Here is a 27,196-nt window from a genome sequence, read left to right on the forward strand (position 1 = left end):
GTATGGATAATTGAAGCTGAACCTCTGTCTGCTTTCTCCAAAACTAAAAAAATAGTAGCAGAAAGCGGGAAACTGGCAATGACAGAGACAAAAGTAAGCAAACCCCAGACGAGATTTAGCGACAATTTTGATTGTAATGGATGCTAATGGGTTATTAATTTCAATTTCATAATTGGGGGATTGAGTATCTTGTGGAATTTCAAGTTTGTAATGAGTTAACAACAAACTGTTAAGCTAGTACTACTACAGTAAAACAGAACACAACTGAACAATGAAGAGGACCTTTGTTTGTTCCGGCAAGAGAACGAACAACCAGCAATATTTTCAGTTCAATCCTCGATGGTTTCATTTTTGCATTTTGACATTATATTTTTTCTGTTCTTTTTATATAAGGACAGTCCAAAACATGATTGAAGCAGAAAGACCTTCAATTTTAAATTGTAGTTTGATTATGTCATAGTGTATATGATATTTCCATTTCAATTTGGTATGCTCGATTAAGGTATAATATTGTACGACGAAAGTAAAATTCAGGTAGCTAAACGAAATGAAAGTAAAGCTAAGGTAGCAAATCGTAACTTTTGAAAAACCAATTACGGAGTAATTACAATCCTTATTCTTTGAATTAATTAATATTGATGTATTAAATTAGGTAGACAAAATATGTGGTGATTGTTGTATTGTGGACAGAAATAAAGAAATCGAGTTTCCAAGACTCGATCTCGATTCCTAATCGTGATTAATCTTTAATTAGTGGGAAATTAATTACAAAAAAAGTAAAATCAAGTTTACATTACTCGAATTTCATCATTAGGACATCATTACACCATAATAAGATTAAATTCAAGTTCGGTGAATTCGATCTTGCTTTAAAGTGAAGTTCGGTTACACAAAACTCGATTTTGTGAAGTCCGGTTACACAAAACTCGATGTTGCTTTAGATCTCACAAGTCCGGTTACACAGAACACGATTTTTCTTTTTTCCAAAATAACTCAACACTTGTTGACACCGGGTGACATGCATGGATTTCCTTTGGATAATCTCACAAGTTCGTGTATAAGGAACTCGAACTTGACTTGTGATAACCATATCGGGTGACATGCATGGATTTTGTTTGGATAAATCTTTCTATTCTTACCCATCTCTCTCTCTCCGATTATATATCACTCTCACAACACAAGTCTCTCTATCACTCTCTTAAAAATTCTCTCAAAATTCTCTCAATTTATCACTCTAAAAAATTTCTCCGTCCCCAACCTATCTCCCTCTCAAAACCTTTTCCTTCTAAATCAAAACCGGTAGTAACAATCTGCGAAAATTCTCTTCTATATTCACAAAATTTTCTCCATCTCAAAACTCACCAAAATACAATTTTCTTCGATTGTTCGTTCATCCCGTTTCACGATAATTAAGGTATGATTTTTTTCTTCTATATTCTTATTTATGATTCGTAAATAGACGTTACATGTTATTGTATTTAAGGTAGGAAATGAAATTATTATTTTTTTATATTTTTTTTTACCGAACTTTTGGTTCGATATTTCTGTGTTATATTTCTATTAATGAAAATTTTGTATATGGTGTTGTGTATACTGAATTGGAACAAGAGTTTGATTAAATCATTTTATGACTGTTATATTAATCGTTAGGAATATTTAATTAATTGATACATTATATATTGTTTATGGAATTTTGGTTCGTTAAATTCTAAATCTGTAACGACTGGACTTGTTATATTTTTTAAATACCTTATGTTAATAGTCTTTATTTATTATTTTGTTATATTTCATAGATATAATAAGTAAAATTTATTCACGTTTAGATCGTCGTGAGTGTTGTAGGGACCTGAACAACGCGATCTTTTGTGGATGTAGCCGCATCGCCGATCTGCTCATATTTTTTTTGCTCTGAATCGATGTACGACAAGGAGTTAATTTTCAGAAGGACGGATAGGTTTATCTAGGATTTACTGGGGAATGTAGATTACTGTCTAGACAATGTCCGAGAACAAATTGACAAGCTTGGGTTCGGGTTGTTCTCGAAGATCGGTAAAGTATAATATGACCATCATTTAATTACGGCGTTGCTTGAGCGTTGGCGGCTGGAGATGCACACATTCCACTTCTCCATGAGAGAGGCCACCATTATGTTACAAGACGTGGAGGTCCTGTTAGGTCTACGTGTGGACGGTGATCCGATCACAGGATCAGATGGGGTACCCCAAGATCCACCAGAATTCTGTCAAAGGTTGTTCGGCTTCATTGCGGAGATAAAAAAGTCGAAATTTTTGCTTAGTAGCCTACATGATCATATTAACACATTTAACCAGTCTGTCCCGGCTATACAGTTTTAGGCGTTGTAGAGGGCCCGATGCTTCGTTGCCTATTTGCTCGTCGGGTGCTTGTTCTGCGATAAGAGAAGCACACATGTAGATATGTTCCTATTAACTCAACTTGAGAATGAACACGTATATGGCAGTCTTAGTTGGGGCAACGCCCTTTTCACGCATACGTACCGCAGGTTGTCTGCTGCTGCACAGTTTGAGGCTAAAGATATTGATGCATGTGGGCTCCTCATCCAGACATGGGATTGGGAGAGGATCGCTAGGATTAGACCGGCATTTCGTCGTGGTCATGTAGCGCCAATTGTTGGTCTTCCATTAGCCGCGAGGTAAGCTTACGCCGATTTATCATTTCAATTCCTTATTGGAATCATGTATTTATCTCTCAGTATTGTAATATAATGTATTGTCATTTAATTTCTTTATGCAGGTGGAGTAGGTACCTCAAAAAAACACAGGTGACAAGCCACAATCTTGTGGCATTCAGGGATCAATTGTCGTGGTTGCGCCCTGACGACGTAAGTTCCCATCAAAAAATTCTTATATTCGTCACTTTACATATTTGTAGTTCATTAATAATTGTAATCTTTAACTTCCATTTTAAAATTTTTATTCTTTCAGTTCGAGTGGACACCCTACAACGAAAGGTACCACACACTTCCAGACAGGTGTCATGCGGGACATGATATCTGGACGTCTGTCACATATCTCTACTATTACCATATTGTCGAGCCACATCAACTAGACAGGGTAATGCGGCAGTTCGGATTGGTGCAATCTATTCCTCCGACCATTTTCTTGATCGAGAAACGCAAAGTCGTCTTCAAGCATTGAAGAGGTCATGGAAGAGTAAGAATTGGGTGGAGAAGCATGCCACATACCATGACCATTGGAACATGCGGGCACAGTATGTCATCCGCGGTACGACTGTTGGGTTCCTAACGGTGGATAACGACTACTTCGATTGATACAATAGGTGGACCGTCCAGTTTGTCGAAGATCCCGGTCGTCGGCACCATACGACCTGTTACCGTGGACACACTTTTGTTGGACGGTCCATGGTGTGTATATTTTAATTACATGAATACTATACTGATTTTGAAGTACATTCAATTTTGAATAAATTTTACTTGTTGTTTTATAATTGTTTGTCGTACGACCTGTTACCGTGGACATACTTTTGTTGGACGGTTCATGGTATGTATATTTTAATTACATGAATACTATACTGATTTTGAAGTGCATTCAATTTTGAATAAATTTTACTTGTTGTTTTATAATTGTTTGCAGTCGGGTACGTTTTGCCGAATATTTAGAAGGAGCGTCCGCCGGAATGATGAAGATTCCAACTGGACTGCAGAACAGATAACGGAGACGTGTCTTGCTACTAGTACACAGATCTCTGACCAGATAATCGGATCGAGTCAGGGATACACACAGGTGGACCCGTCCCAGGGATACGACTTTCTCCATGCTAGGGTACGCATGGGCCGCCGCAAGGAGCATCAAGCCGCAGATGACGCTCCTCCGCATGCCGAAACACCTCCTCCTCCACCACCAGAGGAGATTCCTCGCTCACAGGAGGAAATTCATACCAAAATAGCAGGTGATACATCCCAGGGGTTCGTCCCAGGATTGTCGGTCACTCCATCGCAATATCTTGTATATTCCAACTATCCTGAATCTAGAGATTTGTCTGCGCTTCTAGATGATCCACATTTTCTATCACAGCCAATTGAGCGCCGATTTCTCGATTCTGGGCGTCGCTATTCCACGAGTAGTCAGTATCCGACTACAAACCTTTATACCCAGTTCAATCACCGGTATTAGATGATACGACCGTGTTGGTTTCGGAGCTCATACGGGTTCAGCTATCGGTTTAGGTTTTGGAATTTATGCAGGTACATCTACATACGCCCCCATCAACGCATAAGGCTCAGCGAGACGAGAATCCGATCGATGCAATTCCTGGACACCATTACAACTTGCGTGAAAATAGAGGGAATCCCCCTACGTAACCCTAGAGTTGTAGTGGACCTAGACATATGGGAGGGGGACATGGACATCATTAATTCATATTTTTTGGATCACATATGTACTTACGAAATATGATTTTCAATTTGACTTGTTTATTTTTAATAATAGCATAATATTTTGTTGTTAATTTAAGGAAGTTCATGCTTAGTTAATCACATTTTCAAACTGCATTGTTAAAACAAACATCAAGCAAATGAAGATAAAAAAAGAACGACAAGTAGTATTGTATTCATGAATTGTATAAATAGAAGTCTGATCATTCGTCATCATCATGATCATCATCGGAAGACGGATTTCCCTGCAGTCCGTACATATCGTAAATCATGTTTGTTGACAATCTGTCCGATGGGGGTGACTTTTTTTAGAACCAGTTATGATATGATCGAAGCTGCTGCATCGACTGTAAGTTGGTGGTCTGTGCCCTTTCATGTTGGCATAGTCCATTGCTCCTTTTTATCTTAAAAATCTCTTCCGGCCGGACCGGAATGGTGGACCATTCGGTTGTCATCTGGTAATAGCTGCCAGTCTAGATTTTGAGGCGATAGGGAATCGTCCATGAGGCTTAAATCACCGCTGAACTACTGCTTCCATCCCTCCATTTTGTAGCACGGAGCATCTAATAGCAGGGGGTCATAGTCGACTATGGCCGCAACGGCCATTGCATGCGAGCAAGGATTCGGTATGTCTCCCATTTTCCGCATGTGCATTTACACTCTCTAAAGCGAACCGTATGTTTAATATTGTCGGACCTGGGACCACGTATTGCAGTTCTCACGGAGTATTTAAATTCATCTGATATGAATTTCTTCACCGTGTACTTTCTGGCTCGCATCCTATATATCTCATACTTCTCCATAGGTATCGGTGCAAGGACTTTGCCCCAATATTCACTTTTTGTCCGCTCGTCGTCAAGAATTTTTACAGCTTTTTCGTGGGTTGCCTGGACGAAGGCCCGAATAGGTAGCAGACGGTCACACTGCAGCACGTTGTTGTAACTCTCTGCATTGTTCGATGTAGTTATGACCCACCGGTAGAATCCGTCTTCGAATAATGTCCACTTCTCAATCGGCAGTTTATTAAGCCATGTACAAGCGGCTTCACTTTTATGTTGCAAAACGTCCCATGCAGCACGATATTTACGTAGCTGAATCTCAATACCGACGGCCCAATTGTAAGATTTCACCCCTTTTATTTTTTTATCTTGGACAACAGATTTGTACGAACGTGCAATATACAGTACCTATGTGAATTTGGTAAATTAAAAATTAAAAATGAGATTGATAATGCAACCTAGAAATTAGGATTTTATCATTACGTGTGAACTCTCCAATCTAGAATTTTTCATCAAGCTTGTCGATTGCAGCCAATATTCCCTTATGACGATATGAGATTATACATGTGACCCTACGCCTCAAAACAAATCTCTTAAGGTATTTAAGGAACTAGTACCAACTGTGCGTAGATTCCTCGTCTATAATGGCATATGCGACGGGCATTATCCTTGTGTTGGCTGTCTGGACCATCGCAACAATCTCCTTTCCCTTGTATGCACCACAAAGATGCATAGCATCGACATTAACTACCGTAGGACTGTCGTTAAATGTCGGTCTTGTGGTTTTGAAAGACCAAAATACGTACTTGAATAAATATACATGAATAAGTTTGTTGTGAAAATTTCTGGGCATATGAAAAAAAAAATGAAAGCACGTTTCAAACCTGAAAATCTTTTTCGTCATATGTACACGTCCGTCCACCTTTGGAAACTTCCACAGAACCTTCGTCCCATCGTTAGAGTCTTCAAGCGCTTTCATGTAACTGGGTAACTCCCGAAAATTTGACTCCCAATTTTCATACACCATATTCATCGCTATTCTCTTTCCGTCCAAAGCTTTTTTCTTTCCAATTTTAATGATGTATACTCTTTCGACGTTCGCTGAATACTCTTTATTTCGTAATTTGGACTCTCTCGTATAGCATCCGCTATGACATGGGCAACAAGACTTTGCAACACATTCATGTCGTTGCCTCTGCTATTTACTCCATGACAATTATGTTCAGGACACCATACAACCACTTTCCAAAAATCAGTTTCGCTATTCTGCAAAACTCGGATCCTCTAGTTGCAATCAATACCGTGACATCGCTCTATCGAATAATCAAGCTTGCGTGTAATGTATTCGGCAACCCATGTTTTCTTGGTGCTCTCCTTAACGTAATAGCCTCTTTCCGGTTGGGTCGACCACCTGGCTATCGCATCATTAATCTCTTTCTTGTCCTTACTAAAATTCGTTCCGATCGTTATGGAATTAGGGTCGCCAGAGTACTTAGTTGGTGCAGCTGTCATGTGGCGATTTGATACGATGTTAGGTCCTTCCGTGTTGCTATACACGTGATAAGTAGGTTGTACATGTGTTCCAACAGGATGGATGTATCCTCGTCTTCAGAAGATTCCTCATCGTCAGAAGTCTCGCATTCCTCGCAATCTTCCTCCAACTCAATCAACGGGAGTCCCGACAATTCTTTCTCGTCACTCTCTGCTCCATTGTCATCCTCATCGTCACAAATTTCTACCTGAGACGTACTTGACTGTACTTCTGTATGGTATCCAGATATTTCTACGGGAGTTTGATTTGGAGCGAAGGAGATGAAGACTTCACGACTAATTGTCGGAATTCGATATATCCACGATAGTGAATCGTCATCATGGATCACTATAGGAACTTGCCTTTCGTCGTTGCCGTCCGTGTATACAAATTGGAGATACAGCTGCACCGATTCTTCTATACGAATACCCACATTCTTATACATTAATTCTAAAAATTCATCATAACTCTTGATACGATCAATTAAACATTGTGAGTCGGCAATACCATAGCACACTAATTTATTATCCACCACAAGTAAAGAATTCCTCCAATACAAATTCAAATAGAAAGAAGACATATCGTACACGAGTTATTGGATGAAGAGACGCTTAAAAAAAGAATGAATGATATCGTCTGTTAAAAAAATGCATTTAAAAAAAATGGATGTAGAAAAATTTGTTTGTGCTGAACCGTTCTTATAGCGGTATTACATTCAACTAAAATTCAACAACGACAATTCAACTCGTTGAACAAATATTAAACTCGTTAAACAAACATTCAACTCGCGATCAGGTGTCTTTCTAACTTTTTTTTTTTACCAAATTCGAGTTTATGAAATGTGATCTTGTTAATTTGGAAAAGCAATCGAGTTCGAAGAACTCGATTTTGTTATTTTTATAGAAGATCGAGTTTTGTGATGGCCAACTACATTTCTACTACAAGATCGAGTTCTGTGATCACGAATTTGATCAGATATTTTATAAGATCGCCTACGTAGAACTCGAACTTAGTATTTTAATATTATTCCATCCAAACCAAGATCGAGTTTTCTGAACTCGAACTTCTTAATTACGATTTACCAAGTTCGAGTTTTCTGAACTCGATATCTATATTCTCTGTCCACAACCCCAATTCAACCCACACGATTGTAGTGTGTTCCTTATTCTTTGACTTTGATGGCTTCTCAATTTTGGCCCAAGAAGTTACATATGGGTTTCTTAGTTTTCAAATCAAGTTTTCATTCTTGGCCCAAATGTAGCCTTCAACACATCATGACTTAACCAAATTAGTAATACTCCATCCTTCATCTGTGAGATTATGAGTTCCAAAAGCAATTGTAATACTCTTTCCGGTCTATTTCAAGTGTCTCGTAATGAAATTTGCTTTGGTTCACTTTAAGTGTCGTTTTATGAAATCCATGCATATTTGAGCTATTTTTTTCCAATATTATTCTTGCATTTATTTCAATTACTATTCTATTTTGAATAAATATTTATGATTTTTGATAATAAATGATGGATAGATAAATAATTTTTCCTATCATTAATTGTTTTCTTAAGATTCGCAACTTTCATTACAGTACACTTGAAGTGGACCGGAGGAAGTTGTTGGGGAAAGTTGGATCAACTCAACTTTGACCAAATATAATGTGAGATCCTATAGCGATCTGGTTTGGTAGATGAACCGAATGTGTTCTCCGTCATGAGGAGATAATGTTGATATGTTCATATGACATATTTGGTGTCAGGTGTGAATATGAAATCGCTAGACAAGTGGGATGTTGGAACTTGGCTGGTTAGAGTACACCATACTTTGACAAAGAGTTTCAGTTTGGACTCGAATGTGAGATCCGTGAAGTCGGCCCATTTCGCATGGATAGTTCGGCCCAGTTCATTGGGGTCCGATTCAGATTGTTTGGTCAAGCAACAATCACAGGTTTTATAACGACTCGATAATTGTGACTTAGATAATCGTGCATTAGATGTCGACGTGTCGTTCACTTTTGATTAAATAATAATAAATTAATCGTTTCCAACGGACGTTTCTTTACGTTAAACCGAATTTCGATTTTCTAAGTACGTTACTTACGCGACAAGTATCAATCCTTAAGCGAAACGGAAGTCGATTTAGGAAATTGAATTATTTCAATTAAACATAAGTTATGAGGAGGTATAATCTAAACATTTATTTAAAAGAAATTTACAAAGAGTTCATCTGCAATCTTTAATAACTAAAGTACAATATAAGTCACAAGAAATCTCTTTCAACAAGTTACATATAATTATACTTACAAGTATACATATAAACCATATATAAAGAATACATATCAAATATCTATACAGTATATATACAAAATACTATTTCAAATTCAAGATACAAAAAAAGAATAATATATATATATACATAATACTACCTATACTAAGTTCAGCCGGCTAGCACCTGTAATCAGCCAGGGCAACCACCAAAAACTGTTGCTACCAGCTGTCAAAACTATGGGAAATGCTGCTCTTTTGACCAAATCTTCTGCACAAAACACAACAACACAGCAAGCACTATTAAATACACCTGTAAGGCAGAAAACATGCATCAATCCATGACTCAACACAGCTGTAAACAAGCCAGACAGGTGTAGTGACTCAAACAGGCTACAAACCCATGCATACATGCAATTTTCCTTACAAACTATGGCTGCCAGATTTAAACATTTTCCATAATCCTAAAATAATCCAAACACTCTCAAACTTACAGCAAAATAGCCTTTTCAATAAGCTTGAACTTTTGTCTAATATACATTCAACATAACCAAATCAGCTTGGAAACAATCCCAGCCGGCAGCCAACCTCCAAGCTACATTTCAGTCTATTCCAGAATATGTAAACAGGTAATGCATGCAACAATTTCATTCAAACTCAACATGCCAGAACTTTTCTAACACTATAATTAAAAATCCTAACAGGGAAGCTTCAACACAGAATCATCATCAACACAGAAACTGGCATTCGGCCACAATACAGTATCAGCCAAATTTAACCAACAATCATGTTCTAATGAACTTCCAATCATGGCAGAATCAACTCTAAGCCAAGTTTAACAGGTAATCATCAATCCAAATTATAAAAGAATTTCAGTTTCATTCAAGTTCAAACTGTGAAACTCCTAACACTGTCTACACCTAAATTCCACTAAGAATTAGAGCAGACGTCCAAGCATTCTAATCGACAATCAGTACCCAAATTTGCAAACAAATACAACCAGATAATCATATTGTTAAACTGTCACTGTGAACTCAACATGCAAATTTTTCTAACACTGTAAAATGGAAATTCTAACAAGAAAACAATTTAACAGATAGAGAGGCAACTTATCTGTGTCCTCTTTGACCGAATTGATTCACTGAGCCAACTGACCAAATCATCACAGTGAACGGTGAAATTGACCCAGCCTAATTCCGGCCGAATTCCATTGTGCTCTAGAAGAGAAAAAGCGTTCCCTCGCCATCGTCAACCTTAATCCAACAGAATCCAACCTCGCAAAACACACTAAGAAGACGAGGTAAATTCCAAGCTCAACTAGTTATCGAATTAGAGTAAAATGCACACTAGAACGCTTAGAAACCTACGTAGAACAACATATATGAGAATCGATCAAAAACCCCAAAATTGTCGAAGAACCCTAATCTACTAAAATTGAAATTAAAGCTTACCCAATCGAAGAGAGAGACAATTGATGGTAGATTCTTGACCCTTGAGACGAGACGAATATTTTGATATGTGTCACGGGCTCTGACGTCGCCGGAAACCGCAAGGACGACGTCGAGCAGTGAGGGAGAACGACGAACGCGAGTTCGCGTCGTCTGAGGAAGAAGGAGGAAATGATTGTCTTTTTAAAGTATTAAAAGACTAAACTGTCCTTCCAACTTTAACGTATCTACAAAAATATTAACATGATTATTTCGGTCAATTAAAAGGTCAAAGGTTAAATTGTCTTTTTAAAGCATAAAATCGGTTCGTTTGGTTTAACGCGATTTGATTCGGTTTGGTTTTATCTGATCAATTCGGTTTGATATTAAATCATCCGAACCTATAAGAAATGTCAACTGTAACCTTCTGTTTTAAAAGTATTTACAAAAATACCAACCCGTCAGTTTTAAAACAAGGTTTATTCTGGTAATTGTATACAAAACCGAACCTGTTCTATTTTCCGAAGCAAATAAAATCATTTCTACTGGTCCAAAAATTATGAAATGTTTACAGTAAGCTAAAAATACTGTTTTCTACAAAATAGCAAAAGTTTAGAATTTTTCGAAGTCAGATTGAAATTATTTTAATTTCTGAGTTAAATAAAGTTTTAAGAAAATGATTTTAATACAACAAAGTGTTTCCAAAATTATTTAAAGTAATATTTTCAACTTAAAAAAATTATTTTAAAATATCAGAATATTATTCTCAATTATTTGGAACTTTAAGTAATTTTTATAATTTTTATTCTAATACGAAAGTATTTAATTAAATAATTAAACTAAACAAATAATCTTAAAAATAAATCCAAACATAGAATCAATTGAGAGAATAAATAATCTTAAAGATTAGAACTAAAAACAATGAGAGTGATGACTAAGATAAAATACGAATAATTTTCCATTAAGCGTTAGTGTCAAACTAATAATCGATATTTCGATAGATCGAATAATCGTGATGTCAAGTTAATCGAAGGAACGACTCGAGGAGCCAATACAGTGAGTTTACTTTCTTTTTAATTATGAAAGTATATTCATGATTTATGAAATATATATCACTATGCCGTAATCTATATTATTATCAACGTTTAAGATCATTTAAAATATACGGTTTAGTTACGTATTGTATTTTAGAAAACTGAAGAGAACTTTTAACGACGTAAAAGCGAGGTTTCCATTTATTCTTAACGACGAGGTTTAAAAGCAAGTTTTGCTTTTATTATATATATATACACACATATATATATACGAACCCAATCTAAATTTTTTCTTCGAGGTCGAGGGGATGCGGTCGACTTTGTGGCGACCTAATCCGAACATTACACCCATGGTTACGGGTGTAATCGAGGTTATTTTATTTACACCCATGGTTACGGGTGTCGAGGTTTAGGATACTACAGTAGTATTCTCGAGGTTATTAGGAAACTATAATAGGTCGCTCCTGTTGTAGTTCCTAATGTTTTTCACTAAAAGGGTTCGATAAATGTTTTCGAGGAAAAATGAAAGTATATAGATGTTTTCGACGGATTGTTTTTGATGATTGTTTTTTATGAATATATTGTTTTTCCTAATGACATTTTAGAAGTATTTCGATAAAACCTCACTAAGTGTAAGCTTACGTTTTTCGAAAAAAATTATTTTCTCTTCAGGTTGATTGGTAGCGGCAGTAGCGTCTAGGGCGGGCTCTTTGGCGATAGGATTCTCTTCCGCAAGTTTTCCAAGTATGAAGAAACGTTTAAATTTTGGTGTATATAATTCCGCAAGACTACTTTTAAACATTTAAGTTATGTGAAAATAATATTATGCTCTAATAAATATCCATTATGTTTTAATTAAGTGGATAATTTGAAAGTCAAAAATCAAGTCAAAGTAAGTAAAGTCAGCACCGCTTCGATCCGATCGAGGCGATCGGGGCGGGGCCCACAAGTTTATCCATATATTAATTGTGAGAATAACATTAATTTTGTGGATTGAGATATAAGTGACAGATTTGTAAAATCTGTAACAGCTGCAGTTACTCTAATTAATTAGGCCAATTAATTTGTTTAATTCAGCGGTTACACTAGAGACCGTTACAACATCTCCCTATTTATATGGTGCTTCACCTATTTCGAATTTCAAGTTGTTTTCCAGATTGGTATTAGCTGGTCGTATAGTTTTTATATTTTACTTCTTTTATTTTACTTTTGAAATTCAGAATTCCCAAAACGCAAAGGTTGCATTATGTAATTGTGCATCTTAGTAAGTTAGTAAGAGGGAGTTGAGTGGCAACAAAGTTCCGTTGGCCTTCCTCCTTTTACGCTAACGTTCGGGAAGTGTAAATCGTTATATCTTAGAAGCTGATTGTCGATTTTCGCATAACTTTATACTACATGATTAATTGCTTTATGTTACCGTTGCTAAAATAGCAGGTACTTTAACAGAGATTATTTTAACACAGAACATCTAATCACACGATATTCTATTTGATGAATTATTAAATAATATTTTATGAAAAATTATCGATAACTGATTGTAAAATCCTCGTTTACTATTCACTACGCGTATAACAGGGGTGTAAAACAAAATAAAAGAGCAGCCTTCAAATCAAATCATATCAAATCAGTGAAGTAAAAAATAAAGTCAAAGTCAAAGAGTCATTTTTTTTTTATGATAAGTCAAAGAGTCATTGCCGAGCCACCATCGAGAATAATTGAATTTATCGTCATGTCATACGTCATCATGTTGAAAATTTCTTTCTCAGCTACTTCTTCTTATAACAGTTCACTCCATCTCCATCTATATAAATAAACTAACTCACTCTTCGCCATCATCACTCCACCAAAACGAAATCGTTTTACATAAAAAATGGCAACTTGTAAAGATAATAACTGTTCTTTGTTCACTAACCAATATTGTTTCATCAGTAAATTTCTCAATTCCCACGAACCCAATTTCTCAAATCAGCTGCTACTCGAAGAAGAAGACGATTTATGGCTAAGAATTCGAGAAGAAGCTCATTCAGACATACAACAAGAACCAATCTTGTTCAAGTTCTATTACTCTTCAATTCTTTCACATGATTGTCTGGAAAACGCATTAGCTCATAACCTAGCAGTTAAATTCAGCAATGCTGATCTTTCCATGGACGTACTAAACGACATTTTCTCAAGCGTTTTGAGTACAAATCAAGATATCGGAAAAGCTATAAGAGACGATCTTCAAGCAGTTACAGAGCGGGACCCAGCTTGTAACAGTCTAGTTCATTGCTTTTTACATTTCAAAGGGTTTTTAGCTTTGCAAGCTCAAAGAGTGGCACATTTCTTTTGGAAAAGTGGAAGAAAAGTAATGGCATTGTTGATTCAGAGTCGGATATCGGAAACTTTTGCAGTTGATATCCATCCTGGTGCGAAGATTGGATGTGGAATTGTACTTGATCATGCTACTGGAGTCGTGATTGGAGAGACGACGGTAATAGGAGACGGCGTTACGATTTTGCATAACGTGACGTTAGGCGGAACTGGTAAAGTTAGTGGCGACCGTCATCCGAAGATTGGTGATGGGGTTTTCATAGGGGCTGGGGCTAACATTTTGGGGAATGTTAGGGTTGGAAATGGAGCTAAAATTGGTGCATCTTCAGTTGTCTTAAAGGAAGTGCCTACTAATTGTACTGTTGTAGGGAACCCTGCTAAATTAGTTGGAGCTAAGTAAAAACGCAATGTAATAAATTATTAGTATTTGTATATTATTAGTATTTGTATACGATTAGTGAACTGTTGGTGAATGGGTTTTTCACGAACGTAAATAAACGATTAAATGAACATGAATTACCGCTACAGTTCGTCATGTTGATCGGCAAACGAAAAAAATAAATCCTGCTCGGTAATTTTTTTTCATGTTAGCATTGGATAATGGGGTCGTTGGTATGTGAAGTTTGAAAGTTAACGACCCGGTAAGTGACGCGTCAGATATCATAACGGCCGTGTGTCGTTAAGGACCTAGTTGCTAAACGGAATTAGTATAAGGATTCAGATGATTTATAGTATAGTTTGGCGGAAAAGTTGCAAGTCCACGTAAAGTGTAGGTACCTAAATTGTCATTATCCCTTAAAAGTTTAGGGGTTAAATAAGTCATTACAGTAAAACAAGGAGTATGTTTTTCGTGCAATTAGTCAACGACATAACTAATTGAAATACGATCCCGCGCCGAAATGAAATTTGAATTGAGACAGCGGCAGAAGCTGTACCAAAAAACAAACAAATGCCACGTCACCACGTGTCTTTTTGCAGAAGCACTGGCGATGATAGTCGTTTAAACTCTTCTTCTCCTCTTTTCTAATTTTCAAACTCATTATCTCGTCTGTCTCTCTAATGGCTTCTCGATACAGCTCTTACAATGAAACTAACACTCGATCATCAACAACATCTTCTTCACAATTCTCAGACCCTTCATCTTCCTTCGAGCTATCCAACAAGCCCAAATCAAAATCTCGAGCAATTGTCAAATCAACAAAGCCTATTACTACGGATTTATCATCTCAGACAAAAACCAAAAGCCAGCACCAAAACACCAACTTAACTACATTGATGAAGAAATTCATGGAGAGGAAGTCATCGTCATCGTCGTCTAGGAAACATGGTGGACATTTCGTTATACCCTCTGAGGTTATAGCGGAGGATCTGAAGAAAATGACCATGGCTAAGAAAGGTACTAACTTTACATCTGGGTTGCAGAAGAAGCTGTTCGGTAAGCAAATTGAGAAGGAGGTCAAGGCTTTGACTGAAGTGAAAGGGAACACAAGGACTTTGGCTATGGTTTTGAGAAGCGAGAGGGAGCTTCTGACTGCCAATAAGGATCTTGAATTGGAGATTCAGAGGATCAATTCCTTACTAGATGACAAAAACAATGAAGTAAGTTTTCCCAATTCAAATTGATTTGGGTATTCCATTTCCACGTGTAATTTTTGGTGGAACATGCATATATCTGATGTTTCTAAGTGTTTATGTCGATGCATGTTGATCATTTATGGTTGTGCCTAATACATGCATGACGATATGTCCAGGTGGAAAAATTGAAGGATCTGTGCTTAAAGCAAAGGGAAGAAATAAAGTCATTAAAGAGCGCAGTACTGTTTCCGGAATCTGCAAATTTGCAGCTCCAAGAACTTGTAGAGAAGCAGGGTTCAGAGTTAAAGCAAGCCAAACAAGTAATCCCAACTCTCCAAAGGCAGGTCACTTCCCTTACTGGCCAGCTTCAATTCCTTGCCGAGGATCTAGCTGAGGTATTGCATTGCATTGCATTGCATCGCATCATCCAATTTTGAGTAATGGAAGTGATTGTGAACATGATCTATAGCAATCAAACATTCAAAAATTATCTATTGAAGTTCAATTTTCAATATTGCTGAATTTTGCATATTTCACCGAGCATGTTTCGCTCATTTGGTTTATGATTCTGATTGTCTTTGCATGACATTTGGTTTCCTGGGACAGGTGCGGGCAGAGAAATATTCAAATTCAGCGTCAGCATATTTGCAACGTCATAGCACCTCTCCAAGAATGCCATATAATCAGAAAGTGTCTAATAACTCTCTGGTAAGCTCACCATAGTATACATTTTTATGATTGGAAGTAATATTTGTTAGCATCTCAAGTACTAGTTCTGTTTTAGTTAAGCTTTGATCTCATGGATATACCAATGTTGATGTTTTCTTATCCTAAGATAATTTTCAGATTACTTGGCCAGTGCTACATGAATGAAATGGTTTTGCTTCCGTAATGTAAATTGAGCTAATTTATTTGAAAATCTTACAGGAGTTCAGCTCTAGTGATTTCACAATGCCGGGCAGTCCAGATGATGTTTTTCTTGAAGATTTGAATCCTTGTCTAACACCCTACTGTGTGAAGGAAAAATCCAAGGTAGAATCTTTAGCTTCCAGTGTCGAGAGTCCAACAACTACTATACTCCAACATAAATCACACAATTTTGACTATTTTGCAGGAATTTGAGGAAATAGGCTATGATTCCCCAACCCCATGTAATGAGAACTTGATGGAAAACAAAAGTGGGATGTATGATGAGCTTAAGTTTAGTTCGTTTTCCAGTAAGCTGTCGAAAAGCTCCGACTGTTGTGAAAACAACAATATAGGAAGTAGGATGGTTAGACAAGCTCGCCGATCAGATGGAAGCAAAGGCACACGTGGAAAACAAATGCATCATAGACTTTTCTAGCCTCTCTCGGGCATTTGTTCTCTCCTCTACGATTAATTATCATTTTCCATGAGTTTTCCATTTTGCACATGTAAAAGTTTTGGCAATGATATACTATCTGCGTGGTGTTAGTGTCGGAAGTATTATCTCCCTAATGTATATGGTGCACTGCACTCGGAACATATGGAATAAAAAAGGGACTGGAAATATTTTTGCCAACTTAGAACACCGACTTTAATGCTTTTGTTTGGACAAACCTGGTTTTGCGTCAAGAGCTTCATCGTGGTCGAGGACTGCAGCAGTCGAGTTCATCTAATTCAACCAGCAATGGATTGAGATTTAAGAGAGAAAGCAATCTGTAGTCAGAGGCACGACCGCAACAAATACATTAATTCACTGAGAAACACTGAAAACAACATCAGAACACTACAAACACTAAAATTTCACAACCATAATCATGATTAATGTATCTATAGATGATAAATTGATATAAGAAATACTTAACATTACAAACACTACTATTTATAAAAAATAATAATAGCAAAAAAAAGCTGTGAGGTCAAACGACCTCGCTGCTATCAAAATTGAATCTCCCTACCACAAAATTTTTAGCAGGAAAACATGTTGAAACTTTTTATTTGGCAACTAGTAGAAAGAAAGCAAATCCAAGGATTGAAGTTCGAGCCCTGTTTCAGATCAGATGGTACCGCTTCATGTCCCTACCAGTTGTTTAATTCTGATGTAATGCTCTTTACAATGGGGTGGTAACCTGTGTGCATATACTTTTTGGCTTTGTCTGAACCAGGTTGTTCAAGCCATTCCTCGTATAAAACCTTCACTAGAGGATTCTCAAAGGGATCAGCTACCAAAACCTGTTTAAAAGACCAGAAATAATAATCAGCTAAAGACCATATTACACCAGACTTTCATTCTTCATAATCATAACCATTAAGACTTTTCCATTCACCTACACCAATTCATATTCATGTAGCAAAAAAACATAAGACCGCACTTTCTTTACACGAATAAAAAGATACCGACTCACGTTTTCCATATAAGCACTCTCCAATAGTTTAATTAATTCCTTTGGTGATTGGCCTGGAATTGGTTTGATTTGGCCCCCGCCATTCAAACAACCTGTCAAAATAAGTAAATAGAGCACTTTAAAACATGCTCTCAGCTAAGAGATAAACCATGAACTACTAAGAACAATTACAACCACAAATACTCCAGTATTATAAGCAAAAGGTTGAGATAAAAACCTGAAGGACATGCCATAACTTCCACGAAATGAAAATCACATTGTCGCGTTTTAACCTTCCTCACAATATTTTGAAGGTTTCGGAAGCCATAACATAGTAGAAACTTCAGAACAGTTTTACCTTCCACCTACAACATGACAATCACTGGTTCAGAACCTTTGAACTAGAAGAAAGGAAAAGGAAAAAATGATTTTTTTTAGGGAACTTGAGAAAATAAATTAGAGACGAGCAAGATTCAGCTTCTCCAATCAGGAGAACAGATTACTTTTTACAATGATGCTACCATCCTTGCGCTAAAAAATAATCAGTAAACTAATTATAAGACCACAATCAACAGGAAAACTTACTTCTAGAGTCAACTCTTGGAAATCATAATTTCTTATGGTTCTAAAATCCAAAGGACCTTGAATATCTCTTCCAAAGAGTGTTTTAGCAGCATATCGGAACAATGTTTCAGCATAACCTCCGGAACCTCCAGGAACACCATATAAGTGACCTTCTTCATCAACATTGGTCAACCTGCAGAGAAGTCACAGAGTGTCATATGTGAATTGAAAATAGGCACTCCCTGAATCACAATGGAAAGTAACAACAAGATTTATCATCATTACATTTTATCTAACGGAGACTCTTCTAAGGCCTGAAAATCCACTGCTTTTAACTGCAACAGCAACAACCACCAAAAAAAAGAATGATTAAAACGCATTAGAAACACAATAACTCAGTAAGCAGTTAAAAGCAGAACATTTAGAAATCATTGTAATGGTGAAAGTTCAATTCTCACCTGTATCAAATCTAAAATTTCCCCGGAAGTCAGAACAGAATCAACTTCTGTAGTTACATTTTCTTGGCACTCTTCCTGAAACTCTAGTTGAAATACAAAGTCCTCCCTGGCTGCCTCAAGCTTCTTATCATAACATGGCATTACTGTTACGTGGTAAATATCATCTGGCCTATTACAGACAAAATCATCAGATAGCAAACATGTTACAGGGATGATAGAAGTGAAGTGGGGTTAAAATGTAGGTGTAGAAAAATTTAGAGGTAGCGTTAGCTTTTATAAAGATAAGAGTGCAAGTGTTTTGTACCAAGTGGGGGATACAAATTAATCTATATCTACCAAAGATAACTCAGACGCAAAAATAGAAATGGAAGTGGGTATATCTACCATTGAGAACATTACCTAAGACCCATTCTGTTGCACAAGTGATGCTTAATGGCAGCTCCAATTATTTGTTGGGGGCTTTTAACGGATGATATATAAGGAAGAATGAAAGATCCAAGCTGCTTTTCAGCATAGCATATCCAACCTATGATTGAAGAAGGAAGTCAGGGACGGATTTACGGGGTTGTGTGTGGTGGCTGCCGCTACCCCAGCTCCGTCCGGCGAAATGTAATTTTCATAGGAAAAAATTTCAGTAAAATTATATATAAATACTCTCGCAACCCCAAAACATCAACACTTGCACAGCTTAAGTGGTTAAGGCGTTGCGTGTTCGCTCCACTGATCATGGGATCCAATCCCATTCATTATTTTTTTGTTTTTGTTTCTTTATTTACTCTGTATTCAAAAGTCTTTGAAAGTTTGGGCCGTTTGGGTTTATTGCTGAGTGATAAGTTAGTAAGTTGTCTAACCAAAAACTACTGCTAATAAAATTAATTTCAATTTATGATTTGCCATTGGAATTAAAAGTAAACCACTTCAATTAATTTATGATTTGTCATTGGAATTAAATAAAAGCAAACCGACTTCCCCTCCCAATTCGATTGCCTGACCAAAAATTAATAGAAGTGTAATTTAAATTTAGTTTTTGATTTTGATTTATCATTGCAATGAAAAGATGAAGCGAACCAACTTAATCCTCCCAAAAGTCGACTTCGGACTTCCTTCCTATTCCAATATTTTTATACTATTTTATTCGTTTTCACTATTTTTATATCCTTCTGATTGTATTTGTGGTCTTTTTTTTTATTAATCAAAATTTTGTCTCTTTACAAATTGTTATCTAGAATTTATTATTTTGAAGTGTTGCGTAACTAATATGGACAATTAATTTAGATACAATGAAACATTTTGTAGATAAAAACTTTGATTTTCCATTATTAGCTTGAATTATACTGTACGAATGGAAATTTTCGACTTTGAAGTTTGTTAAAAATTTAAACCCGCAACCCCAGTGTTTCGATCCTAGATCCGTCCCTGAAGGAAGTTGATTCAAATTATGTTTAACACGCTTTAATCAACAAATATTTACTTTATCCAGCTATTTAAATATTGAAAAACAATTGCTTGATCATGATTCCTAAGGCGACACATCGCCCTCTCGATCATTAAAGGTTTGAAGGAGTCAGTGAAGAAAGGGTATCAAATAGTTGTCACACTATCAAGTGCATACCTGGACATGACGATGAAAGCAAGGGCAGGGGTGGTTTACTACTTTTATCATCAGTTGCCTGCCTTTGTCTGTATCGAGAAACAAATTCCTTGCAAGATTCAATTAGGGCGATATCTCTACTACAACTTGTATCATATACAGCCTTTACACCCAGAGACTTTAAGAATGTTGTCAGTTTTCTAACGGCCTATCATTTGAGGCAGAAAACAAACTGTCAGAATTACATTCGAGTGCCTCATTGATAAAGGATAAGGAGCATATTGGAAGTATACCAACACAACTATTTTTAGAGTGATCTCATAAGAAATAAATACTTCAATGTTAAAATTAGTTTCCTAATGATATCAGTTACTCTAAATTCATGTAGCATCTATAATGCCAAAACTGCCAAACTAAAAAGAATGCCCAAGTTGCTTATGCTTGAGATTTCTCTGTCTCATTAAGTTATGTGCTGTTTTATAAAATCTAAGGTTACAGAAAATGAGTTCGCAATTCAGGCTGTAAGTTTTACCTGGATTGGAGATAAGCCGAAGTGAACTGCAAGAGAAGTTCTGGACTGTGGAGACACAGAAACAATTACTGCCTTCCCTGTACTAATATTTGAAAGAAATTCATCCAAACTTTGCTTCTCTAACATAACCGTCTCAGCTGATGTTATGCACCCACTGTATCAGAAAGAAAAACAAAACGAGTGGAATTTATGAGTGAAAGCAATGGAAGAACTACACACAGATTTGACAATCGATGACAGATTAAATTATAGCAATGATCCGAGCAGCACGTTTTACCAGAAATATCAATGAAAATGCAGAGCATATATATATGTAATTTAAAGTAGTATACATAAGTAGAATTTTTACCTGCATGCTAAGCAGTCTTTGAGTGAAATTCTGACTGGTTCAGTCTGCAGATTGTTTGAAGTTGTAACCTTCTACCAAAAAAAAAAAAAAAAAAAGGAACAAAAAACTCAGCTAACAAAAGACTCAACTCCTTAACATGGTATACATAGGTAACGAAAATCGTCCTTAAACACACCGGGACAGAGTCACAGAGGGACTAGCTAAAAAATAAGGAATTGAGTTACAATCATTTACAGAGTTGATAATAAATTAACAACCAGAATTCACTTTGCATCAAAACAAACTCGCTATTGGCAATTTTTTTGAGCAATTCAACAATACAAAACTGGCCACAACCACAAACTCACAATGAAAAAGGAAATCAACGAATATGTAATCTTCACCTGTGGTGGTTTCTTGCTAAGGATTCTATTGGGGGCGGATTTTTTAAGAGAGACAACACACGCCTGCGACGGAGCAATAAAATCGCTGAGATCCCCACTCCGTAAAGTCGGAGAGAACTTATCCATCAATTCTTCATTAATAGTTGAATAAAAACAATTTAGGGGTTTTTAATTTAATCAAAGATTAGGGTTTTAGGCAGGAAAAAACAACAATAATGGGAAGAAGAAGAATATCGCTAAGCATTTTTTTTTTTTTTTTATGATAGAATATCACTAAGCTTGCTGAGGTATTTTGGCGGTGGATGAATATGAGCAAAGCAAGGAGCCAATAGGAGCTCTGGGATTGATGGAAAGTAGTGGTCAAAGGAAGTATTGATTGCTGACGTGGCCCAATCAGATTGTTTTAATCAAGGCGGTAAGGTTCTGTGTAACGGTTTTGCATTGGTGACGCGTGGTGACCACGGTCCAACACTCCACGTCACTACGTCAGGGGTATCTCTAGTTGCTCGATTCAATTTCGCAATTAACTCGGTCCAATTTGTACGGAATTATATTTGTACTTGTCTTGTACATTTCTCTACTCATATTTGCCAGTGCTTCTATAAGTTGCATCGCATCCTTTTTGAAATGATTAATAGTGAAATGAGTTATGCATAACATAAAAATTGTCTTTATATAGGCCAAGAAAAGCCCGTGTTCGTTTCGTGTCCAAGGATGCTCCGTCTTGCTCCGGCTCTAAACACCCTCAAAAGACCAAAGAAAAGTACGTGTTCACTATGTGTATGGAGAATTTTCCGTGTTGCTCCAACTCCAAACACCTTTCACTAGACATAATTTTTTCAAGATGTTTGGAACAAGACTGAGTATGTTCCAAACATCAAACGAATACACCATCAACATATAATAGAAGTACATGAACTACATGCAAACTTCACCAATACAAACATAGCCCAAAATGTCTAATAAGTATTAGTACTGTATGAGTTTGCAAGACACATGCAATTAAAACACCACTATTCCTCATTATCATCACCATCATCTTATGTAACATATACTGTATTATCAATTACACAAACTTCATGGACACGAAACATACTGAAAATAGTGATCATTGAGTTAATTCCAGAATGATATTTCTCCAATATTGGCTACCACCTGGAAGTGTTGTTGATCTTACTGTCACCGTACAAGCGGAAGAGACTGAGAGCCGATAAAGCAGAAAGAATGACCATGCTGAGGCTGACTAACACAGTACTTGCAATGCCTTCTCCGACCTGGTTGCAAAATTTACCATACATATTGCATATCTTCATCCATTGTAGTTCCTGTTGTCCTATTTTCGCGTACACGGACGATTGTGCAGCTGCTGCCACGGCTGCTAGGGTCAAATATGTCATTACCTGCACAATTAACGAGTTAAAACCACTTGATCAAATTAAGGATATGATATTCAGATTTTGTTATCTTGGAAACCAAATTAAGGATATTTTGTTCTTAAGAAACTACTTTCAGATCAAAAGTAAAAGATATGCAGACATTTCCACCTACTAGCGAGATCACCAACTTTCAATGCAAAGTGAATTATAGAGCAGCATTGGCAAAAACAGTTCAGATATACATAATATGCATTAACAATGAATTATATATAGACCAGTCTATATTAGCAGAGATCATTTGCTGATGTATGGAAAATCGCTGTCATATTCTTTATTGGCATTAAATTATTGGTTGGCGTTTTTAAGTGAGTATCATATCAGATGGGCCATCAGCCATGCCTAGTGCATTCAATATTGAGGGGAGATCTGTCTATAATCAAAACGTTTTCTTTATAAGTCTCCGTCTAGCTAGCAGTTGAGGGAATATACATACTGCCATTTATTTAAGAAGCATTAAAGGACGAAGAAGAAGAAGGAGATGTTTTCTTGTCCTGAAAGGCAATCAACGTCTACAACCCCCAAAACAGCTACTAAGCAAAAGAAATTAATGTCAACAGTTCCGAGCATGCGGACCATTATTTGACTATGGTTAGGGGCAAAACCTGATCATCTTAAATATACTTTGAAGAGAGGTTTTACTATACAGATGGTATACATGCAAGCAAGTTCTGACACACATCTATCACCCTAGTGTGAATTATTGGACAATCTTCTCGTGTGGTAAACATTATCTCAACTTATTAGGGTTTGTTTCCAATAAAAGGAGCCTCTATGATCTTGACACCAACTACCCCCACAAATCCATTAATTACAAATCTTTACTACAGAAAATGACTTGACTTAGTCTCTGTTGAGACATTAAATTAAATAACACAATATTTGTTAAATTTGTCCAATACTTCTATAAACATCCCCCCCAACTAAACTATTTAATGCTACAAAACAAAACCCCAAGCCTCAATTTTGAAACTCATGAACACTTAATTAACACTAATTGAAATGTAATATCATTACCTGATCTCCAGAGAAAATCGCCCATGCTAATGGCTTATTGAAGAGAACATTTCCTCTAATCATACCCACAACACATCTTACAACTTGTACCAGAGAGTAAGCTGCAGCTATCCCATTTGCTATAACCAAAAACCTTCAAAAAGGGAAAAATAAAATAATAATTCAAACTTTAATGGCATTGAAACATGCAAAGGATGAAACTTTTTTTAAAGAGTTGAGAAAAAGATCTTACACAAGGGCTTTCATGTCTGTAAATTTAGCTTTCTTTTGAATAGAGAAGATTGTTTTGACTTGGGTGTCTGTTCCAATTAGTAGAGCTGAAATTACACTGAGACCACATATCAAACACCTTAAGATCAACTCTGCAACCTTCACTCTTCTATCAAATACCTTCATGTTACTCTTCCCGTGATATACTGGCACGTTGCCAGGACTCACTCCAACACCCAAATAGCTCATCTTCTTTTTACAATAACCCACCGACAATTACACTTAACACTACTTAAAGAAGAGAAAGTAGAATATACAGAGCTCAAACTTTAATTATTTGGAAGTTCCACCAAGTTAAATAGCCCCAAGCTGAGACCTTTTTCTTTAAACTACTACTATTAATAAGTAGCATTGTTTGTATACATTTTAATGGGAGCTCGAGAGGCCTGCCAAATGGTCAAAGCTCCGCACTCTAGAAGAAGTGAAAGGAAAGTTAGGACCTTTATTTTTTTTTCACTACTATATGTAGTAGTGTCCTGCATTTAAGACCCTCCTATGGTTGATATGAGAAATTAATTATTATTACAATTTTTTTTCATTTCTAGGAAGTTGGTAATTAATGGGTTTGTTGCCCCAAGAGCAACAAGAAATGGTCAGAAAAGGCAAATTCAAGGGAATGGAGGTAAATTTTTTTCTAAGCAGCTGGGAGCCTGGGACATGTTTAAGTAAAACAATCCCTAATTACTCGTTATTTTTATGTTATGTATTGAAAAAACTGACGAGTAATCATGACGGAAGAAGTAATTAAGAAATGGGTGTTTCACAAAAATTTGTAAAAAAAAATAATTTTGTGTGTAAAGTTAAAAATAAATTATTAAAAGTAAATTAATTACTCTCTTCATATACAAATAAAAAACTTTTTTATTTTTTAAATTCATTATAAATTCAATATATTTAAATTTATTATAAATTTGATATATATCTAAATACATCAAATTTATAATGAATTTAAAAAATAAAAATATATTTATTTATATATGGAGGGAATAATATTTAATGCTAGTTCTCGTTCTCATGTGGTGTTGTTGGGGGACCATTTTTTTCTGATAGGTTTTTCTGCTGTTCACATCGTGATGTTGAAATGATGTGTGATAAAACTTAAAAGAACAATAATACTAAGTTAATACAAAGTTACAAACACTGAAATGTTACCTTTTGAGTAAAAAAGTGAAAGACAGGTGGCATGGATTGGCACCATCATATATCAGTTTCACTGCTAAAAGTCATTTTCCTTCCAACCACTTCATTCCACTATATTTAGTGCTGAATCCATAATCCTTTTATCTTGAATGCATTGTTTACGCGGGCACGGCACTGTTGTATAACGGAGCCGTTAAACGTGAACAGCGTTTGCTACTCTCGGGTTTGGGAAATCCGGGAGTCTTAATCGTGATTAATTAAGTCTAAATTCGGGAATGCTAAAACCGGGACTAGCTATTCCCGGGAATGACAAACCCGGATACCGTGTGTCCGGTTTTCTCATTCACGGACCCGGGTTTGCCATTCCCGGGAATAGCTAGTCCCGGTTTTGGCATTCCCGGCTCAATTTATTCCGTGAATCCCATTTCCGGGACACTTTTCCTATATAAACCACCCCGCACCGTATACATTTTCACAATCTATCTCATCTTTTTCTCAAAATCTCTTAATATCAAAATTTAGTGTTTCCTTTTCGTATTAATTTTTTTTTTATTAAATATGTCTTCATATTTAAATTTATATTGGAAGAGTTCTATACAATATGTCGATGGCAAGATCGTTGTATGTAGCGTTCCCGACGCAACGTATAAGCTTGAAGATAGGTTTAGTTATGATGATTTTTCCAAGATAATGTGTATTTTTGCCGGAATTGAAAGAGAGGCGGTGGAATTGAGACTAATCTACGTATATGCCGTTGATAATGGTGATAAGCGCTGTATCGTCATTAATGATGATTCCACATTGGCATTGATGTATGAACATCAATCTTGGAGTCGGGACTTGTTCATAAGTCACCTCCCGATTCATAATTCGGGTGGAACATCCAGACCCAATGCTGGGGGGGAGTCGAGTAGTAGGCCTCGCGGACGGCGGGGATACGGACCCTCCGACGAGGATTACATTGTTCCTCGCGTCGCAGATTATCACGTCTTCAGCAATATGGATGGACCTGATGAGATAACAAACCGCCGAATGCCTACTTGTCCAGATTTATACAATGGTGACCCTAGCACCATAAAGCTGGGAACACATTTTTCAAACAAGGAAGAACTTCAGGGTGCGATAGCCATTTGGTCAACTAGGCGTGGAGCAGAGCATCGCACTACGTTATCAGATAGGACGAGATGGGCGGCAGAATGTATAAATCGTCCGAACAGACGTACTAACGCACCGTTCAATGGTACCATATGTAACTGGAGGATCCGTGCTTCGTATAAGATCGAATATCGAACCTATTGTATAAACCAAACCACAAAACCATTACAATTACGACATATATACAATAACAAAAATCGCAACAATTTCGTCACGAAACTGTAATCCGAACAAATTGAACCATCAAAATCAGCAACCACCCAACAACACACAAATCTAATCCTACAAATTTTTCTACATCACACAATTTTGACAAAAATAATAACTAAATTAACAATATAAGTTAAATTGGGTCGAAATTTAAAAAAAAAATTACCTCGATATAAGTATATCTCCGTGTAGTGTGATGAAATCGCCGGAATATATGAGAAAGTCGCCGGATTATGTGAGGAAGTGGACGGATTTTTGAGAGAGATTGAAAGAAATCTCGACGGAGAAGAAGAAAGAAAGGGGATCGCGATCTGGGATATACAGACTACGCCCGGGAATGACAAACCCGGGTACTGTACAGCTACTCCCGGGAATGGCATACCCGGGTCAAGGGGGGCAC

At 36.6% G+C, this 27,196-nt stretch overlaps 4 protein-coding genes across 4 annotated transcripts; 2 read left to right on the forward strand and 2 right to left on the reverse strand.

Moving 5' to 3' along the window:
• Window positions 1-13,328: 13,328 nt before the first annotated feature.
• Window positions 13,329-14,171, forward strand: LOC139885096 (serine acetyltransferase 1, chloroplastic-like). Its single transcript, XM_071869047.1, has one exon. It carries the CDS (start codon window positions 13,329-13,331, stop codon window positions 14,169-14,171), a length of 843 nt encoding a protein of 280 aa, XP_071725148.1.
• Window positions 14,172-14,830: 659 nt separating this feature from the next.
• LOC139885097 (uncharacterized) lies at window positions 14,831-16,691 on the forward strand. The gene is made up of 5 exons (XM_071869048.1): window positions 14,831-15,370; window positions 15,523-15,741; window positions 15,953-16,054; window positions 16,274-16,378; window positions 16,461-16,691. Exons 1-5 carry the CDS (start codon window positions 14,831-14,833, stop codon window positions 16,689-16,691), a joined length of 1,197 nt encoding a protein of 398 aa, XP_071725149.1.
• Window positions 16,692-17,389: 698 nt separating this feature from the next.
• On the reverse strand, window positions 17,390-21,697 carry LOC139885101 (protein NAR1). The gene is made up of 11 exons (XM_071869052.1): window positions 21,572-21,697; window positions 21,189-21,259; window positions 20,840-20,993; window positions 20,329-20,515; window positions 19,116-19,242; window positions 18,717-18,885; window positions 18,544-18,593; window positions 18,280-18,451; window positions 17,933-18,059; window positions 17,716-17,807; window positions 17,390-17,542 (listed from the first exon to the last, which is right to left on the reverse strand). The coding sequence occupies exons 1-11, from the start codon at window positions 21,695-21,697 to the stop codon at window positions 17,390-17,392; spliced, it is 1,428 nt and encodes a 475-aa protein (XP_071725153.1).
• Window positions 21,698-22,719: 1,022 nt separating this feature from the next.
• On the reverse strand, window positions 22,720-24,480 carry LOC139885104 (CASP-like protein 2B1). The gene is made up of 3 exons (XM_071869054.1): window positions 24,254-24,480; window positions 24,022-24,154; window positions 22,720-22,971 (listed from the first exon to the last, which is right to left on the reverse strand). Exons 1-3 carry the CDS (start codon window positions 24,478-24,480, stop codon window positions 22,720-22,722), a joined length of 612 nt encoding a protein of 203 aa, XP_071725155.1.
• Window positions 24,481-27,196: the final 2,716 nt, after the last annotated feature.

This window comes from Rutidosis leptorrhynchoides, unplaced genomic scaffold (assembly GCF_046630445.1).
Source record: "Rutidosis leptorrhynchoides isolate AG116_Rl617_1_P2 unplaced genomic scaffold, CSIRO_AGI_Rlap_v1 contig78, whole genome shotgun sequence".
NCBI lineage: Eukaryota > Viridiplantae > Streptophyta > Magnoliopsida > Asterales > Asteraceae > Rutidosis > Rutidosis leptorrhynchoides.